Source organism: Tupaia chinensis, unplaced genomic scaffold, assembly GCF_000334495.1.
Source record: "Tupaia chinensis unplaced genomic scaffold, TupChi_1.0 Scaffold000161_4, whole genome shotgun sequence".
Lineage (NCBI taxonomy): Eukaryota > Metazoa > Chordata > Mammalia > Scandentia > Tupaiidae > Tupaia > Tupaia belangeri.
Window position 1 is genome coordinate 3,027,359 of NW_006159635.1, and position 21,553 is coordinate 3,048,911.

The window sequence follows — 21,553 nt, forward strand, 5'->3', positions numbered from 1 at the left end:
TTATAAAAAACCTTTCAAAAATTCCCCAAATTTAAAAAAAAAAAAAAAAAAAAAAAAAAAACACAAAAAGAGACCAAAAAAAACTGAATACTTTTCCTTGGTGATGTAAGTTTCCTTACAATATTTCTCCAGACTACCAATATGATATAACATTGGTTCTCACATATACAATATTATCTCCAATTTAGCTTACTTCAATTTTTTCTAGAATGTGGCCTGTGGAGAAATCTACCCACTTGCCTTTTTGCTAATCTTTGCCACTTTATTTCTAATAAATTGTAATATGTAAAACTTACTCTCTTTCCAAGGTGGTTTTTTTCTGGTACTCATGAAAACTATGTTTGTGTCACATTCAGTTAATATAACAGCTATTTTATATATCGTATCTGTCCAGTACAATATAAGATTTAGGCCAGCAGATGACATAGAGGTTAAGACGCTGGACTCCCACATGGCTGACTACAGTTCAAGTTCCGGACCTGGAGGCTTGCTTTCTCACTTTTCCTCTTTCCCCCATCCCCTCTGTCTCTTTCTTTGTATCTCTCTGATGAACAAATTTTAAAAATAATAATAATAATAATAAATACAATTAAATAAATAATTCTTTTTCAAAAAGGTACATTACATGACATACATAGTAAAAGGAACAGAATCAGAAAATAAGACAACTGTGTAATGAACATTTTAATTAGTCTTCTTTTAGGCATACATTTTCTTAATTATATATTTTCGTAAATGACTAGAGTTTCTCTCTACTTCCCAAGTTGCTGGTGACATTATGAATGTAAAGAGATGTACTACAAACGTCTTTCTGGTACTAAAAGGAAAGAAAGGTTAAACTGTGAGTGGTCAAGATGGATCCTGAACTTTAACTGTGAAATATTGCATTCAGGGACTAAAAATGAAGATTTTTTGCTGAGACTTCTCCCTTCGCATTCATTTCTACTGCTACGCACTAAGTGTCTACACAAGTCCAGTTGAACAGTATCCAAACATCTGAATATGATTAGGGTCAGAATATTCCTCTATTCTCACTGAATGTTATACACTAAGAGTGAAAACTGAATGGAAGAGAGATTGCAGATCACCTCCTCCTGCACACCTCTGAACGCCCAGATTGAACTTTAATAATTAGGAATAGGGACCAGCAGTAAGCGTAATGGCTATGTTGCTGGACTCCCATGTAGTCAACTGCGGTTCGAGTCCTGGACCCAGTGGCTTAAACTCATGTCGGGCATATGTGTGTGCATACCCAAGATCCATAGAGAAGAATGGAGGAGAAGAAATTGTGGTGTGTCCATCCACTCTGGGAGAGAGGTTATTTCTCTTTCTCTCTCACTGTCTGTCTCTCTCCCTTGAGCACACACTCCCAACCTCTCCAAAAAAAAAGAATTAGGAAGAAACACTCTATCCATCAGATGACTATGAATCACTGCAGGGTCACAAGAAATATGGGAAAGCAATAAAAGACTTCTCCTCCAAGGGAAAAAGATCAACTCTTCTTCAGCCTCAGACAGTACAATGAAACTCATGGAAATGTCAGATAAAGAATTTAGAATTTTCAAAGTGACAAAGTTAACAGAGATCAAAGAGAAGAGCGACAATGAATTGCTGAAGAGTCAGGAAAAAGGAGCTGATGAGTTCCAGGATGTGAGGAAATTCTTGCAAGATCTAAAAGTGGGAATACATACTATAAAAAAGAAAAAAAATGGACCTGTTAAGAGATGAAGGCTATAATACAGAAAATCAAAACCTCCCTTGAAAGTATTAAAAGCAGACTAGATCACACAGAAAACAGAATCTCAGACGTAGAAGATAGAATCAATAGCCTAGAAAAATCCTCTACAAAGACTGAGAAAATTGCTCAAAAAAATAAAAATAAAATACCAGAAATACTAAATACTATCAAACATCCAAATGTCTGGATAATTGGTATCGCAGAAGGCAAAGAGACTCATAAGGGCATTGGTAATCTATTCTATGAAATCCTAGAAGAAAACTTTCCAAACCTAGAGAGACATTCAAAGATCCAGTCCCAAGAAATACAAAGGACCCCAAATAGAATCAACCCAAGAAGATCTTCTCTAAGACACATCATAGCAAGACTGACCAAAACCACAAAGACAAGATACCAAGATTGGCAAGAAAGGAACAGCAAGTTACCTACAAAGGATATCCCATTAGCCTAACAGGGGACCGCTCATCAGAAACAATGCAAGCGAGGAAAGAATGGGAAAATATATTCAAAGTGTTAAGTAAAAGCAATTTCAACCAAGAATTCTGTACACGGCAAGATTATCCTTTATATGGGAAGAAAAGACAAGAGCATTCTCAGATAAACAAGACCTGAAAGAATTTACCAACACCAGGCCAGATCGCCAAGAAGTTCTGAATGGAGTACTATACCAGGAAAATTAAATACAAACTCACAGACATAGGAGTTCAAAAACTAAGAAAATGGCCAACTTAATCATAGAGACAAGTCCAGAGTTGAATATTATATACCAGTATTTAATCGGGAAGATCAAACCACAACAGAAGATAGATTAAGTACATGAGACAGAACTGGTGAAATAGCATTTTATGATTTTTGACTAAAACTTTGCTCATTTTCTTCTAGGTTTTGTTTTCTGGTTTTAAGGATTTTTGTCCTGTCTTGAGCTGCTGACAGGTCCATGTACCTACTATTTGAACAGAATCCCAACCTGTCCCCTGACTTTAAGTTTTAAGCAAAGTTCCTTAGCATTTCTTTAATTTATTAAGACTAAAATTGCTTTTCTTGAAATTCAAAAATATAGTAAAAAATACCTATCGAATGACCTTAGTAAGCTATATAGCATCAGCTATGTGCTACCATATAGTATATTCATTCTACTCAGTTTCACTGAGTCTAAAGTCAGACATTATTCACAGATATGTATATATAGGCTGAACTTGCTATTGAAAGTAGTTAGATTATTTAAGAAATGTTGTAAATCAATAAAATATGGGGGAAAAAGGAATGGAAACCTGTAGGCACCTAAGATAGTGTGGGGGAAGGGTGGGAAATGGCAGAGGGTGAGAAATGGGGGGGAGAATATGTATATATGAAACTAGAAATAGAAAAGTAAGTATTGATGATAACATGTATGTTAAGCCACTGTGCAGTATATTCTGGATGGGAAATCACATTTTGTATGCTGTGACAAAGCTCAGGGAATGAATATTAATTAATTAATTAATTAAAAGTTTAAAAATTTGTAAAAAGAATAAATAAATTATAAATGGTCATTCCATGTTCCCAAAAGAAACACAAATCTACCTTGGTCCATAAAGCAAACAATAGGAACACACATGTTTTAGAATAATGTGCCTTCTATTTGAAGACTTGGGGCATGTTTTACCATCACAGATGCATTTCACATTTTTTTATTCTTTGAGAAAATCACTCTTTATTCATACAAATGTTGCAAAACTAAACAGACCTTAATCTATTATAAGCACTGTTGCTCAATAAGAAAAAAAATTATAGAACTTAAGAACAACAACAAAAATCCATTCTGTTCATCCCAATTACATATTATGACCACCACCTAACTGGGCGGGAGATGGAGTTGATTGCTTACACCTCCACACGTCCCTTGGACAATGGCACTACTGGTTGTCAAGCAGATTGATGGTTTTCACTGAGCAGCTCCATATGTAAATTTCAGAATTCACTTTAACAGCCATTTGAACTGTCACAGTATGAATTATGGACTGAAGCGCATTCTGCTTTGCCATTTCCAAAAGAAAGCTCCTTGCGAATATTAAACTAGATGTGAGAAAGACATTTTCAAGTCAAATAATTTAACTACAATACCTGGATTTAGAATGAGAATTATAAATTATTTTGCTTCCAGTGAGGGGAGAGAGAAACTTGAATTCAAGCGACCTCTTGTTTCTATAATAATGTATGTACATGTAAGTGTGTACATTGTACATAATTATTCATAACTGCCATGTTTCCTCCCCCTCCCCATTTGGCACTATATTCTTTAGACTACAGAATTAAAATTCTTGGAACCTTTGTATAAACCACATGTATTAAATAATGTAGGTAGAAAAATCCAAAATGAATTGAAAATATGATTTTTTCCCTAGAAAGTGATACTGTATCTGCAAAAACAGGAGCATAATTTTAAAACAACATAATGACATGTATAACTATTGAATAATATGAGTGATTGCAAAGATTTCTTTAGTAACTCTTGCTGTGTATCAAGTTTAAGGTCTGATCATGAAGAAGGGGTCAGATTAACAAAAAAGAGATGCAAGACAGCCTTAGATCACACTCTGATACAGGCCCAGCACTGACATCGACATCAGCATCTTAGATGAGAGATGATTTCTGTGAATTATTACAGTTATTAAATTTCAAGAAGCATTTTAGGAAGAAAAGTCAATGAATAAAGTACATTGAACATTGAGCTGAGCACTTTAAATTTCACATAATCACATTAGTGACAGAAAATAGTTTTAACACATGAATATTGTACATTAAAATCATGTTTCAGAAGATGATGAAAATCCATAGGTTGAATGAGGTTAGAGTTGGGCATTGAAGATTACTGGAGCCAGGGAACATAAAACCAATTTGGAACAATGAAAGATGGGAACTGTTATAGTAACTTTTTTTTTGGGGGGGGGGTTTGCTATAGGGTGCATACGCTCACTGGAGAGATAGAAAGACAGAAAGCAAGATGTCACCCTCCAGGAGGGATGGCCACACCATAATCCTTTCTTCTCCATTCTTCTCTCAGGATCTTGGGCATGCACACACACCAAGTTTTAAGCTGCTGGGTCCAGTACTTGAACTGTGGTTGACTAGATGGGAGTCCAACAATGCAACCATTATGCCACTCGCTGGTCCCCTGCTGAATTAACTTAAGTAAAAAGGAATGAAAGTCTATCAAGAAAGAATAAATGGAGCTCAATAATTAGAGGAGCAAATTGAAAGAAAAAAGTACAAAGCTAGTGTAAAGTTTTGAAATGAAAAAAATCAAGGATTATAGTGATACTGATAGCGATGGATAAATGAAAACGATGTCCCAGTCTGAAGTAATGTATATCACATCAATTACTTAGCAGCCAGAGACTGGCTGTATAAAGTATGTCCTTAATTTGTGTGTATCTCTATCAATGTACATACAGATGTATAGGGCTATATAAATAACTAAATTTAGGATCATTACAAAGTCTTACTAGAACCTTCAGTTGTATGATATTTACTTTGGGCACTTGTGGAAAAAGAAAATAATCTAATATGTAAGGAAGTGAGGATAACCACAATTTTGGGGCCAGGTGGTAGCACAGTGATAATGCAACTGGACTCACATGGAAAAGGGCCTGGGTTCACATCCCAAAGCCTCCGTTTGCTCTGTGAGTATGTGCCCATAATCCATAACAGCTGAGACTGAGAGTGAAATGTAGTTTGAAGACCCTGTTCATTCTTTTTCTCTTAGAACGCATAAAGGAAATTTTTAAAAATTACCACAATTCAGGCTTATATTTTGGTTAGAATTTTAGTAGATTCTCTATAGAAGCACAGCTACCCTAGTTTCTATCAACTACATTGACACTTCAGGCTTTCTTCAAAGTATATAACTCCAATCTTAATCATTAATTAGGGCCATCTGCTAATATATTTTAAAAATTATTTAAGGATGGTTATAAGAAAGATTTACAATCTGTCAGTAGGTCCTTTTATCGTGGGTCCCTTTTCTTGTCTTTTGCAGCATAGTGAAATATATTTATGTATGCATCCTGAGCATCAACTTTAGGTGCATAATTCTTTCTAATTTTTTCTGCACCTGGCAGTGAGAGTTATGGATTTTCTGAAACTTGCTATTCTTTTATGATAGGAGTGAAGAGAAGGCCATTGTATACTACCCAAAGATCCACAGAGCAATTTCCTTTAAATAAGAACACCAAGGAAGGCTGCATTTCTCCTGAACCACTGGTTTATTTCTCATCTTACGTGGCTAATCACGTCTTCTTTGTTCTCTGGCTAACGTTGTGACCTATCTGCTGTAACTATACAGGAACTCCAAAATTCATGTTATGAACCAACACTACATCTGGCTTGATTTTTACCATTATTAGATTTTTGTTTTGCTGTGTTTTTTACTTACATTATCACATGGATTTCCGTACACCACTGCAACTTGTCTTAGGAACAAGTAAAGCACACTAGGGGTAAGCTTCACTCAAGTAATTTCACATCACACATTTAAACCTTTTAAGATTTCTTCAAGACAACTTTCACTATCACCAGTAAAGTGATTGAGAAAAATAAATTTCACACAAGAGCTCGAACTTTAGAGAAGAGAACCATAAGTAGGAAACCACAAAGTCCTACTGAGAAACATAAAAGAAATACCCAGTCCTATCTTCCAAAATTATGAATTAATCAAAACAGCAACAATACCCAAAACATGGATGAATCTGACCGATGCTTCCAAAATGGACATTTCCAAAAAGACTTAGCAAGTTAACAGTATGCTCTTAAGTGATGCCTCTTTATTTCATATCAAGATGCATGTATTATTCACCTGCTTTCATTCATTTTAACCATTCTGCTAAGCCATTATCTTTAATTTGCTCCTGTGACAATAGTTATGTTTAGCCTCTTTCAAATAAATAAGTAAACTCTACACACACACAAATCTCTGCCTTAGTTATTTTGCTAATTTCCTATTCTACTTCCCTCAGGCTGTCAAAATATCAATACTCTATATCTACAGTGAAAAAAATATTTTTCTCCCAGAAAATATTACCAACTTCAAACATTCTATAACTTTCCTTCTGACCAAGTCATTTTAATACTAGGCCTGTGGGGATGCAAAAAAACAGATTTTTTTTTTTTTGTCTTGAAAAGCCTTTATATTTGTATTTTGTTCTTCCGGCTATTTACACAGCCTTAAATCACATTCGAATACATTTTTATAAACAAAGCTGATAGGCATAACAATTAAATTTTGCACCTTCCTCTAACACGTTTTATGACTTGGAACTAGTTATATATTCCGATACCCCTGATTCATCTGTAAGATGCGACAAAAAACAGAATTCCCCAGAGCTGATATGAGAATTAAATGACATAGTACATGTAAACTACTTAGTACTGTGTTTGGTATACATTAAGCTCTCAGTAAACATTCATTGTCTTTCTGATACAATATTACCACCCATTTTCATGTTATTGTCTGTATTTTCTGTAGGAATAGGTTACAGAGCACATGAACACTTTTGTGGGGAGATAGGCAAGATACGGAAACAAAATGGGGAAACCTTCCATTCGTAATTTGCCAGTGTCATCACCACGTGACTAAATTACCATCAGTCCTGCCTGGTACCTGGGCAGCTTACTGATCACCCTATCTGATTCTGGGGGATCATTTTTGGCAAACCTAAGCCAATAGACTGTCCATTATTAAACCACACATCTGGCTCTTGTTAATAACTGGTTATTTGCAATATGTGGACAATCCACAAGTTTCCCCACAGGGAGTTAAATGAGGTTGAAATGTGTTAATCTGCTTTATCCCTATTCACACAGTGAGTGATAAGATGGGCTAAGTGTGCCCTTGTAATAACAATTCATCATTATGATCCTGTGTAAGTCCTGTACAAGAAGACCAAGAATAAACAGTCCTTTGTTTCGTAGATTCTTTTTTTTTTCTTTTTTGGCCTGGTGTGCGAAGTCCATTTTTTACACATATTTACATACCGTGAAAATTAGAAGTACTGCAACTCTGTGTTCAAGGAATGCAAACACAGAGGAAAATTATTCTCGTTCTGTTGAGCCGGGAATAAATGCAAGGGTACTAAGGCTACTAAAACCCAGTTGGGAAGAGAGGTCCAGTAAGGACCTGTAGGAAAGGGGTCGAAGAGTTGGAGATCTGCCGCTAGTCATGTCCCCGACAGACACGCCACACTTGACAGTCGGGTTTCTGTTTCTAATATTTTCCTTCACTGCTCCTATTCATCAAACAAACAAACAAACAAAAAGGTGATAAATACGATCAATCCAAGACACAATTGTGGAGAGAAATCTCATAGTCTCCGTCTTCCTCTTTTGCTGATCCTCTTCAGTCTTACATCCTGGAGGCTTGCTCCTCCATTTTTTTTTCAGTCTCTCTCTTTCTCCTCACCTTCCAGCTCCAAATCATCTCCATTTCCCAGTCAAAAAAGACAAATCCACCATGGCCGGTGCACCACATGATGTAGTTTACGCGGACGACTTATTTTTCCAAGTATGTGAAGTGGTTTTTCCTTTCTTGAAATTATACTAGTGGGTTGTCAGAAGAGTCATGGTATATTTTTCTATGCAAAAGTGCATCATAAATTTTCCAACGACCTAGAACATCTATAAAATCTAAGACTCCTATGAGATAGTTTAATCTGGTTGTACCTGGTTATTGAGGAGTCAAGGCCAGGAAGTTCTAATTCACTCCTGCAACTCCATGACCAGAAACAAAGGATTAAATGCCATTTTCACAATGTTTTCTTCCCTTCTTGGAGCCTGGGTTTCATTCATCTGCTGCAGGCAGGTACGCACTCACTGTTACACATGAGAGGTATGTAACAAATGTCCCAGCGGCTCAGGTTCCTCCAAAAGCCAGATACGGGGAAATATTGCAAGGCCAAACACATCTAAAAAAAGCTTTAGGGTAGAAAGGTGGTCAGGAAGTGGTTGGAGACAAGGCATGGGAGGGAACCTCAGCTCTTAAAGAACCATAGATTTTGTCCTTTCATACATGAATGTACAATTAAGAAAACAGTAATATAATGCATAATATTATGTTATTCATATTAATTATTGTTTTAGACACTTGATATCTATTAACACATTTTTGTTGTTTATATACTATGTTTTTTATATTTTTATTCATGATAGAGAGCATGTGAGCATGCACGAGAGAGACACAGAGAGAAAGAGAAGCATCTTCAACAGTGTTTTATCGTAACACAATCCCCTTTCCAAGCCCTCCAGTTTGTCAAGATCCTGGGCACATATGTGTACATGTGCCAGTATGTTTTCAGATCTACCTGGGGATCCAAACCAGTGGTCGGCCATATGGCTTCCAGCACTGAAGTTCAATATCCACCAGCAGTCTGTGTCTAATAATGCATTTTGGCAGACAAAGTAAAACTCATTATGTAGGGGCCTACAGATAGTGTGGTGGTTAAGGACGGCTGGATTTCCACATGGCCAACCGCAGTTCAAGTCCTGGACCTGGAGGCTTGCTTTCTCACTCCACCTTCTTCTTGCTCTGTCCCTCTCTGGTCAAATTAAAAATAAATAAGTAAATAAAGTTAAATAATTCTTTAAAAAAACTCATTATGTAATATGTGGTGAATTTCTTGGTTTCTATGTTCACTGGAATGAAGTACAATAATTATTACTTATAAATGGGTTTTAGCATAAATATTTAACATGGATTATATTACATTTGCAACAGTAAAATAGACATTACATTAATCTAGAGATTAAGAGTGTTCTATATTCCATTTCATTGTACAATAACATATATCTATGCTCAGTATTTATAATTTTCTTGTTCAGAAAGTTTGAGCATTTGTTTACAAATGATAAAAAGCTCACACACCATGAGCACTTCTACCAGAATGAAGCTCTGACCCTGCTTATCCACCTCTACTCTACCTGGCAGCACACGCATGATGAGAAGGGACTTCAAATCCTTCACCGTCGCTTGCGTTCCACTTTCTATGCTGCATTCCATCAAACCAATTTTGACTTTACACTGAGTGTAAAATTTCGTCAGTACTCCAGCCCCACCCTTCTCTTTAAGTGATTTCCTCCATTGCTACGGATGTCTTCCACTACAAGTTGCAGGTAAGTGTAGTTTAAACCGCCCTGTTCAGAAATGTCTCCTGCACTCCAAGCCGGTACCTCCAACTGTCTTCTCAGTTCCTTGAAAACACCTTGCTCTCCCTCCATAGCACACGTGGGCAAACTACTCGTTAGCCTGAAACATTATTTACCCACTGCACCTAGTACAATCTTCTTAGCCTTAGACCTCACTCTCACTATAGATCTCTCTGAAAACTCTCTCCAAACCACCCTGTTGGATTCAACAAAGTCCCCCAATCATTTCTTCTCTTGCACTTTTCCTTCATAACCCATCACGATTGAAATTAAATTCATTTCTGTGATTTTTTTCTTCAATATAATGTCTATTTTACTGTTGCGAATTTCAGTGGGGGTAGAACTAGACCTATTTTGCTCACAATTTTATCCTAGTGCTGAGTGTAATTACTGATACTTAGCAGGTGCTTAATGTTTGTAAAGTAATGACAACAGTGCTATTAAGGGTTCTACAAGGTATTTTTTTAATGAAGTAGCGTATGCATTTCTCTTTCAAAAGAGAAAGACCCCACTCTCACACACTGTCAGTACTTTCTTCAGGGAGATGTTATTTAGTAAAAGCAAAATAGGCTTGACTAATGCAGTGATTATTTTAATCTGTTTATTATGATGGTGTTTCATAATTTTATATCAATCCCTCCAATTCTGTGACCCTGCATATTGGCCTAATCTATCTTAATTTAAAGATATGTCACACTGGATTACAAAAGCATATAAAGGATAAATTGTACCATACTCATTTTTATTCCCAGATATTTTATCTATAATCCTATTTATTTGACAGGATGTCTGGTATTCATATTTATCCTACTTTCAAAAACAAGTCAAGCAGATAACTACACTATGTTGTTATCACTGTGGACACAGTTCATCCTACTTGCTAGCACCCTGATGTTTACAGAGATGTCTGTTACTTAAAGTACAACTTGATTAATGCCTTATGATTAAGATTCTTATGCAAACAAAAAATATTTTTTTCATGACCTATTGAAAAGAAAAGATCTCATATCAAATCGAGGATTGCCAAGGAATAAGAGTAATTGTCTTTATGGATCATTATCATTGTTTTGATTACTTTTGCAGAGAACATTTTAATTACAAATTTAAAAGCTAGCAAAAGCATTCACTAGGAAAACATTTTGATGAAAGATACTGAATATTGTCCAGGAAAGGCCAACCTAACAATTTCAAACTATAGGAATATAAAATGACTGGTTAAAATTCACTGTGAAACTAGTCCTTTTTGCTTCAGTTCCTAAAGATGACTTACACAAGCATTGTGCATAAGTACATATTGGCAGTATATAAACATGTTAATAAACACAGATGAACCATCAATGACAAAATGACTTATTGCTATGGTCTCGATATTGGTTTCTGCTCAGAATTCCCATGTTGGAATCTATACCCAATGTGGTAATATTAAGATGCGGGACGTAGTTCTGTAGCACAGTAGTAATGGGCTGGTCAAGAGAACCTGGATCCTACATGGGGACCAAGGTTTGAATCCTTGGCCTGATCTGCCTGAAACAAGTAGGGGCACAGACACAAGCACCCAAAATTCGATGGGCTGGAGGACTCGGAGGAGGAGACGAGTAATCAGACCCTGTGGAAGGTGCTCATAGCTCTTTCTCTGTATCTCTTTCTCGTTCCCCTTTCTCACACACATGTATTTCATAATCAATAAAGAAAAATCAAGGTGGGAACTGTGGGGAGTAATTAAGTCATGAGTGCTCGCCCTTCATGAATGAAATGAGTACCTTTATAAAGGAGGCTCAAGGAGATCTCTCTTGTTTGCCCATTTCCCTTCCTACGGCAAGGGGCCATGTATGAAGCACAGAGCCCTCACCAGACATCAAATCTGACTTATTGATCTGGACCTCCCAGACTACTGGGAGAAATAAATTTCTGTTCATTTATTTATTTATGTATGTATTTATTTTAATTTTTGTCAGAAGACATGTGCACTTGCTGGGGAGAGGGGAGTGAGAAAGCACCCCCCCCCCCTTCCTACGGCAAGGGGCCATGTATGAAGCACAGAGCCCTCACCAGACATCAAATCTGACTTATTGATCTGGACCTCCCAGACTACTGGGAGAAATAAATTTCTGTTCATTTATTTATTTATGTATGTATTTATTTTAATTTTTGTCAGAAGACATGTGCACTTGCTGGGGAGAGGGGAGTGAGAAAGCACCCCCCCCCATGGGGAATGGTCATACCACAATCCCTTTTACTCTATTTTGCCCTCCCTTTGGGATTTTAGGCATGCATGCACATGTGGTCAGTGAGTTTTTCAAGCCACTGGGTCCAGGACTCAAACCACCCAAAGGGCCATGGTGGATTCAGCTGCCTTAACCACCACATCATGGGCTGGCCCAATTTTTGTTCTTAATAAATTACCTTGTCTAGGGCATTTCATTACAATTGCCCAAACAAACTAAGATATTTATGAATATATAAAACATTTTAATAAATAAGAATATGACTGGTAAAATCCAAAATACATATTTATTTACTTAGTTTTCTATAGGGTGCATGTGCTAGCCAGAAAAGTGGAGAGACAAAGAAAAGAAAAATAAATCACCACCCATGGGAGATGGCTATGTTGGAATCCCTTCTCTTCCAAGCTCATCTTGGGATTTGGGGCATGCACATACATGCACCTAGTGTGATTTTCAAGCTGTGTGTTCCAGGATGCAAACTGCACCATTGGCCATGTAGGATCCAGCTGCCTCAACCACCACCCTACGGGCTGGCCCCTCATTCATTATTAACACCAGCAAAAAGATAAAATCATAGTCTAGTTACTGGTACATGTTGTAACTAGATATACTGCAGTTTAATTTCTGACTTTTTGCCAATAATGAAGACCAAAAGCTATTAGTGTTCAACCTTCATTTGTATTTAGTATTTTTCATACTATCTTTTAAATCTATTTTTATAGAAGTTGAGTTACATTATTAGCAGAGAAGGAAAAAAGTATTTAAATAATTTTGACACAATAATTAAGCTGGTTGAAATAATTTTCCTGGTCACCCATCTGGAAGTTTTTTTGTTTTGTTTTGTTTTGTTTTGTTTTGTTTTGGTTAACCACCCTCAAGACAAAGTTGAAGCTGCAATACTGCAATAAAGGGACTGTTTAATAGAAAGTTTAATCTCTGTAAAATAATAAATACCGTACCCTATAAGGAAAATTAGATCACTGTATTCTAACCTCTCTAAGCCAAGATTATTACACATGAAGGTACTCTGAAAAGTGAAAAATGTAAGGCTCACAGAAGAGATATCACTCTTGCATAAGCAAACACAAAAAGTGAATATATGACAGTGGTTAAAGGAATCAAACTCAATAAACAAATTTGAAGTAATGTGAAAAAGTCAAACTTCCATTTTATTCATAAGAACTAGTCAGAAGGAAAGAACCCTATGTGTTTTTATATCAAATATTAATGTCTAAATTATTGGTAACTTCTGCAAAATAATAATGATTAGGCAATGCATCTTTTACTGTATTTATATATTACGCTTGTACATAACTAAAGTTATCTTTTGTTTCATTACCTACTTCAGTTTCATATTTTTTATTACTTTATGGAGATTTTTCATAATATAATATACAGAACTAAGAAACAGAGAATTGTTTGAATTATCTATCAATAAGTGATTAAAGTATTTTTATAGGTACCTCATCGGCATTATATAGTGGAATCGCTATATAATTAAACAGAAAACTAACACTCATTTGACTAATATTGAAAATACTTAAAAAGTATAATTATTGATCACAAAATACAAACTTAGAATAAATGCTTTATTTTTTTCTTTTTTAGAGAGAGATTTTTGCTATAGGGCACATATGCTTGCCAGAGAGACAGAGAGAGACACAAAGACAGAAAGCAAGAAATCACCTCCCAGGGGGGATATCCATGCCGCAATCTCTTCTCCTCCAGTCTCTTCTCAGGATTTTGGGCACACAAATACACAAACACCTGGCGTGAGTTTTAAGCCACCAGGTCTGGGACTCAAACCACAGTCAACTGCTTGGGAGTCCAGTGACATAACTATTATGCCATCTGCTAGTCCCAAATAAACACTTTATAACAAAAGGCTGATTTTCAAAATAACATATCATTTATTCGAGGGGATAAAAATGTAACTTATTAAATACTTCATTTGCCAATCCAAAACTCATTCCCACAATTTAATCTGATTATATAAATATATATTTTAGTATATGATTTCTAAAATTACACATACCAAAAGCTATTCAAAAATTTTCCCTATTTTATAAGTAACTTTTAAATTGTTAATTGATTGATTTGTACTTTGTTCATATACTTTTAAGGTTTTAATCAATACACCTTTTATGTCACCTATAAAATATAAAATACATACTTAAAATTACTGGGGCTGAAATAATGGCCCCGGTTTTTGGAAACTAGAATTGTCTTAATCAAATACATGACCTATTCCTCCATGACTACAACCAAGAGTTGTCCATTAACAGTAATTGGAACTGTGAAAATTTATTCACATCAAGGGCACTGTAGTTCAAACCTTAAAGTTATTAAGTTATGATTAACAAGAAGAAAGGTTTGTTCTCAATGTCTAGAGGCATTTACAACCTGAATCTTGGGCAAGCAGATGGCATAGTGATTAGCATGGTGGGCACCAAAATAGCTGACCATGGTTGGTGTCCCAGACCTGGTGGCTTGAAAATCACTCAAGTACATGTGCCTAAGATCTCAGGAGGAGAATGGAGGAAAAGGGATTGCTGCACAGCCATCACCCTGGGGAAGGGGAGGTAATTTCTCTCTCTTTCTCTGGCAAATGCATATGCTCTATGGCAAAGATCTAAGAAAGGAAAACCTGAAATTTACCAGTCTTTAGCTGCAGAATATTATAAATCTTTATTGCTTATAAATGATAGAATATTATCATAGAAAACAATGGATTTTAACACTTCAATGATTCTACGTATCACAGAATGATTTCTATATTAAACCTAGTTAGAGTCAATCTCTGGTCATATTTGTTTCATAGAATAACTATGAAGGCACTAAATATTCTAAATATCAGATGCCAAATACATTGCATATCTTGAGCCATTGCTAATACAGACTCAAGCTACTTTATTTTTAATCAAATACCGAATACTTTATTTACAAATGGTGCTAGATCTTCTAATGGTGTTGGATCTTCTAGATAATCTTAAAATGGAAATCCTGCAGGGACATCATCATAACATGAGCAGTACAGTCAATATTCTGGGAGGAAATTCACCTCTACTTACATCTGTGAGCACCTTCAGACCAAGTGCAGTTTCATATTCCTCTATATTCTTCTCAAAGCTAACTTAATGAGGCCCTCAGATTTAGCAAGCACTCAAGTGTTAGCTGAATGGATAAATGGCCATTATAGACATATTAAAAGACCATCTGAACTAAATTCACTTTTTACTCAGGATGCCAAAAAAATCAATGTGCATCATATATACAACAGACACTCCCAAGGCATAAGCCATGTTCTAATTTAGCCACTGTCAAACTTATTTCATAGCCTCACAGAACTAACGTTGGCCACATGCTAAATTCTCTGCGCTGGTCTGTCTCACTCCCTTCCCTTATGTCCTCCTCAGAATAGGAGACCAGAATGCAAAAGAGGGAGAGGTAATTATGTAAGGATGGCACTGAGATAACAAATGCACACACATATTTCTATTATATACATTACATATGCATTTATATAACATACATGAGGCTTCAAAATGTTCATAGGAAAATGGAATTAAAATACAAGTTTTAGTACAAAAAATGTTTCATGATACGTGTGTTCCATGAACTTTTTGAACCCCCCCATACAACACAGATCTATTATATATACTATAATATACATATAGATGTATATCGTGTATGTGCTTCTGTGTGTATGTGGGGGGGGGAGGTGTATAAGCACGTATGTGGAAGGGGGAACTTCCCAGAAGGTGGCGTGATACCACTTTAGGTGTCGTATCTATCCAAGGTTAGCTGACGAATCGACAGTATGGAATACACACTTCCTATAGTCTAGGCCCATCATATCCTCTCTTTAACACCCCTTTACACATCCATCACATGCCTTCCTCACTGCCACATGGCCAGTCAACCAAGTTTTAGTTTAAAACTCAGCCAGTGAGGAACAGCTGGGAAGTATCTACCTTCCTGAGTTGAAGACCACCCCCTCATTATTTCCAGGATGCGACTCTCTATATCCAGAAGACGGTCATCTCGATTCCATTGCCCCTAGGAGCCAACCTTGAGATAGGACTGGAATATCAGTAGTTTAGGGGGAACTGATTACAGGAAATAACAGAGGAGAGAGGGGTGGGAAGCCAATAAAGCTTGCAGCATTAAGCCAGCTACACTGTGGACAACTGTGGATCCCTTGGACGTGATGTAGGACGTGCTTCAGAATTATCCCAAATGGGGAGCAAGGAAATTAAGGGATTTACTCAGCCACACCCTGGTTGCCCAGTGGTATCCTAACTTGCCAGCCAGCAGACCCCCTGTGCTCCTGAGGTTGATGTGGAAGGTGTTCCCAGAGAACGTAAGTGAAATACTAAGTATGGCTACTGGGACAAAGGACCCTCTTATTTCTACAGGAAAAAAATCTTTCCTCTCAACTTTTTAGAAATTGAATCCAAGAAGGTAAGCGAGTAGAGTAGGACTGCTATTCACACTTAATTGCAAAGAGGAATTTGTGACCATGTTAAAGGGATGACTCACTTACTACATATTACTTTAGGATTCTGGAAAGAGGTGGGGAAAACAAACTGCATATTGCAAATCAGAAGTGAAGAGGGGAAATACATTTAAAGAGTGTAAAAACTATGTAAGGTTCTGTAAAACTATCCTTATAAATTTGAACTTAAGAGTTTCTGGAGGGATTTTAGTCACAGAGTAAGCTCCAGAGTCCTCTGTACACTGATAAGATTATTACCCAGGACTGGTATCTAATTTCTTAGACTCTCAGTTTTCTAGTCGAAAACAACTACCTACTATTCGGGGACTGCGTGGAGGCTGGAAGAGGTGACAGAGCTGAGGTCAAGCAGCTGGCAGTGCTCTGCTGTACCTCTCCATCCTCCCTCCTGTCACAAGTTGATGAGGTAGACAGTTCCATTCCCACTCTAAAAAATATGATTGTTAAATAGCATCATAGTTGAATGGCTTTTCCAAAGCCACTTAGAAAATAGTAAATGTGCCTTTATTTTAAAGTTAAACATGAGCTGTAAAAAAAAAAAAAATCTTTCACTTTAATACATAGAAATGTTAAATGACTGCAAAACTTTTTTTCCTACAGCAGTGACTCATTTAGAGAATATTCAACTGAGCAAAGTTCCTAATTTCTGAAATTTTTCTGTAGCATCCTTAGAAAAAGATGAGGGCAATCCCATGAACAATGAACACACTGGATATGATCTCTTTTTTAAAAGATAAACAACACTACCATCACTATGGCCAAAGTACATCCTCTACGTGTTCAACTCATCTCACGCTTTCTGTCATGAGGATTTCTCCTCTACGTGATGACCCTGAGGTCCTGAAATAGATTCAGTCACTGTGGACACTGTGCTGCACTTGACAAGCCATTTAACTAGGCTAATACATCTTCAATCATTGCTCATTTGTTTATGCTTTTATCTTGTTGTTAACCAGAACACCTTTACTTTACAAGCAAACTGGTTAACTGGCCTTTGCGCTCTAACTGTTTAATCAGTATATGTGCTTTTGCTTTTAAAAAAGAGTTCATTAAAATACCATCCTCTACAAAACATATCCCTTTAAATTACTAATACGAGATCATAGGAATCCATAATTGGTACCCAAGATAAAATCCCCCGTATGTAGGAATAACAGTTAGTCTTGAGAGCTAAGAAAGTGAGGGAAAGAAGGGCTTATTGCCCAGTGGTGAATAGGGAGGGGATATTGGATTGGACCAATAATGGATCTTTTATGGAATTAGATAGGACATCAATACCAAACTGAAATTTAAGAAAAATTTCAACTGAGTTGAGAATCTAGTTAGTATCCATACATTATTTTAAAACAAGGAGAGGTGGCATGTGATACAGGAAATGACTATTTCAGAAAATACTATAGTCAATGAGACACAAAATGTGCATTTTAAACAAGGAGACAGAGAGAGCTGAGGAAGAATTTCAGAAGTCGAACTATGCAAAGCAGTGGGCTGTAAATAAAACCCATAACCAATATTTTGCTAATAACAAATACTCTAGGTTTGCAACTTTAATTTTGAAATATATATGCTGTTTAGGCGAAAAATACACTCATTAAGAAAAGGTTGCAAGACAGCTTCGCAGACACCTGTGTTGATGAGAGTCACAGCTACCTGGGCACATTCTAGTGCAATGGTTATTTTCACCAACTACCTGTTACATGTTTAAACCACACGTCCACCTGAAACTGCATCTGTTAAACAGCATAAAATGCCTAGTGACAAGTAAGTACTAATCAAGACAACACTGGCAAGGGCTACAGAAATGGGTACAGGAGATTTCAAGTTTCTAACGTGCTTTTCCAATCAACTTGGATACATTTGCGAGTTTCCCACACCTAAGGAAAAACATGACAATGATTTGGCTCGGATAATGCGTGCCAGCTAGAAGCACCGCATCTCTGGCCCCAGCCTTTTACACACCCCAGGAGAGCACAGACAGACAAAGAATAAGCACCGAATAAATGCAATGAATAAACTGCAAGAATAAGAAAGTGAGAAGGAAAAGAGTTCCTTGTCTCCAGCAAGTGCTCAGGAGAGGCAAAATGGAGAGCCGCCTCGGAGCCCCCCGCCTCCCTCCCCCGCGCCCCCGTCTCTCTTTCAGGCTCCCTTTTCCTCCTCTCCCTCCTTTTCCCTGTCCAGCAGCCCCCACACAGCCCCCTCTCTTTCCCGCAGGATTTAGGGAACAACGACGCACCATCCGACTCACCTGTCGTCGTTCTGCCATCCCTGGTCCCCGAGCAGCAGATCCCGAAACCTGTACCTGGGAGGCAGGGGGGGCACCTCGCTCTCCAAATCAACCATGCTTCCTCAGAGCGGGGACATCAAACACCACGCCGAGCAGGGGGCGACAGCCGGGAAACGCGGCGGAGCCCGGGGAGCCCGGGGAAATCCTGCGGCGGAGCCGGGGCCCGGGAAAGGGAAGGGGAAGGGGCCTGGCCGGGGGAGGGGTGGGCTTGGAGCCGGAAGCTGAGGCTGGGAAGGGGGCTGGCTGCTGTCGCCCGAGGCTGTGATGGGGATGATGCAAACCAAGCCCAGGAGCAAAAGTCTGGCTCTGACAAGAAGCAGCGCCGCCAGGGAACCGCCCCCAGGCTCGGCACCGCCTCTGGTCCCCAGGACCGGGGGGAGGCGGGAATGCAAAAGTTACTTCCCTGAGAAAAACGCGCGGTGCCTAGAAAGAGCGGCCAGGGGTGGGCGTGAGCGCGGCGAGGTGCCGGAGCACTTTCCCGAAAAGGAGGGGTGGAAGTGCTCCCCGAGGGCAGCCCCGGGGCTGCAGTCCCCGCAGGCGCGCGGACGGCGCAAACACCGCCGGGCGCGGGGCTTCCGCCCAGACCCCTGCCCTCCGGCTCTCCCCGCACTCGCCCTCGGAGATGCCGCTCGAGGCCCAGACAATGAGACGCCCCTTCATTAGCATAGCGCCGTGACGGCATGGGGGTGCCTTGGGGACAACCAATGGAGGCGAGCTAATTAGCGGATTCCAGGGTTGCAGCCCCTTCTACCCGGGAGGGGCGCGGGGCGCCTGGCTGTGGCCGGGAACCCCCGGCTCCTGCGTGGTGACCGCCCTCACCCGGGTGGGCGGGCCAAATGCGCGTACCTGGAGAGGGAATCCCCGCTCCCAGTCCCTGGAAAGCCCGTTTTTCTCTCATTCTGCAGGAAGGGAGGTGTTTCCCCGACATCTCATCTCGGAAAGAATGAATGATCACCTTAGGCCGCTGAAGAGGAACGTTTAGATGCCGACTGGGAAAGCACATTGAAAGGCATTGGGTTTTATATAGTAGCGGCTACTACTGCTACTGTCGCCGCTGCTGGCCGCTTGAGGACTTCCAGGTGGCCTGGCCTTAGCCTTCTGAGAATGTTCCTGTGACAGGTTCACGCAGTCAGAGGGAGACGCGAATCCCAGGGTCCAGAGTTTGTTTTGCAGTATCAGTCAGAGGAGCTCTAGTTCTCTCTGCACGTACTGTTCTTTCTTCCAGAATTGATTTCGCCAGGGTACATACAGACACAGAATACTTAGCACCTGACAGGTTGGACCTTAGAGTACAGAAGACACTGAGTGTCACTGCCCCTGCGCTTAAGAGTCTCACAGTTCGTTTGGAGGAACAAGCTTACAAAGAAAATAAGACAATACGAGAGTCAGTCATTGAAGACGTGTAGAGATTTAGAAATACCTGTGAGGTCGCATACTTATGTATGGGGACATGGCAGACGTTCAAAATGAACTAAGCCTTCTGAACTCATTTGCGACCTGCTTAAAGGAAGGAAAAAAATTTGAGCATGAATAGTATAAACAGAAGCAAAGTAATGATAAAAATGCATTTGACTTACTGAGTGAATAGTGATTAATTTGATGTGGTTAATTCTCGATAGAGGTCATAGAGTAAAGGATTCATTTTAAGAAGTTAAAATGTAGGAAAAAATCAGCAAAAAGAAATAGTGGCTACCATAGAGCGAGTATACGAATAGGAAGAATAACAGTCGAGATAAAATGGTCATACTCAACTGGATTCTTCCAGTTGGTCATGATGCCTTCTTCGCCGGAACCTTCCACATGCCTGTGAGTATTTTGCATTTAGCTCTTGTTGGAGCCTGGCCTGTTGGTGACCTGTGCATTTCTCTTGCATCGCTTCCCCTCTCCTGGTAGTTTATTTTTCCCGCATAATACCTCCAAATAGCAAAATCTCCACATGTATGTGTTGAGGTGGGGTCAGACATTGGCACAGCAAGATCCTCATATGCATTGCTCTGTGAAACAATCACATATGTGAAAGTTCCCACTTCAAGACTGGAGATCTCCCCGAGCACAGAGGCATGCCCACACCTCAGGCTCATGGAGGCAACATGTATGGCAACACCCAGACCCTGCTAAGAGGGCTGTCTCCTCTTGGCCTCTCCTCTCTTCTCTCTTCTCTCTTCCTCTCCCCTCCCCTTCCCTCTCCTCTCCTCTCTTCTCTTCTCTCTCTCTTCCTGTCTTACGGAAGAAATTAATAGGCTTAAAAACATGTTTTTAGGGCCATCCATATTATTAAACAGGAAAATGTTTTCCCACATTTGCTTTAGGTCCACAGTTATGGATTCATTTTTATGAAATCGTTATGTAGCATGAACCTTTGTGATGACATTGTCAAATGATCAAGTTGTATCACTACATTGTTAGTTTCAGGAAAACACACATGTACATACAAAGGGAGGGGGAATATCTGGTTTATATTTTAGACCTTATCGTCTACTATTATGATGACTCCATGAAGTTTATTTTGTAATGTTCCACATTAATGCATTATAGTCTGCCTTTATCTTTGGTTGGCTCAAAAAGTATGAAACAATTACATCTTATAACAGACTCATAAGCAAGGCACATTAAAA

The 21,553-nt window shown here is 38.7% G+C and overlaps 1 protein-coding gene across 2 annotated transcripts in view; it reads right to left on the bottom strand.

Moving 5' to 3' along the window:
* The window catches only part of KCNT2 (potassium sodium-activated channel subfamily T member 2), a 386,489-nt gene extending 367,370 nt beyond the window's left edge, over window positions 1–19,119 (bottom strand). For both annotated transcript variants that reach the window (XM_014586847.2, XM_006146032.3), the window contains exon 1: window positions 18,900–19,119. In XM_014586847.2, coding sequence (XP_014442333.1) covers window positions 18,900–18,994 — 95 coding nt within the window. In that variant the 5' untranslated portion in view covers window positions 18,995–19,119. The remainder of the gene's footprint in view (window positions 1–18,899) is intronic.
* Between the last annotated feature and the right edge of the window lie 2,434 nt (window positions 19,120–21,553).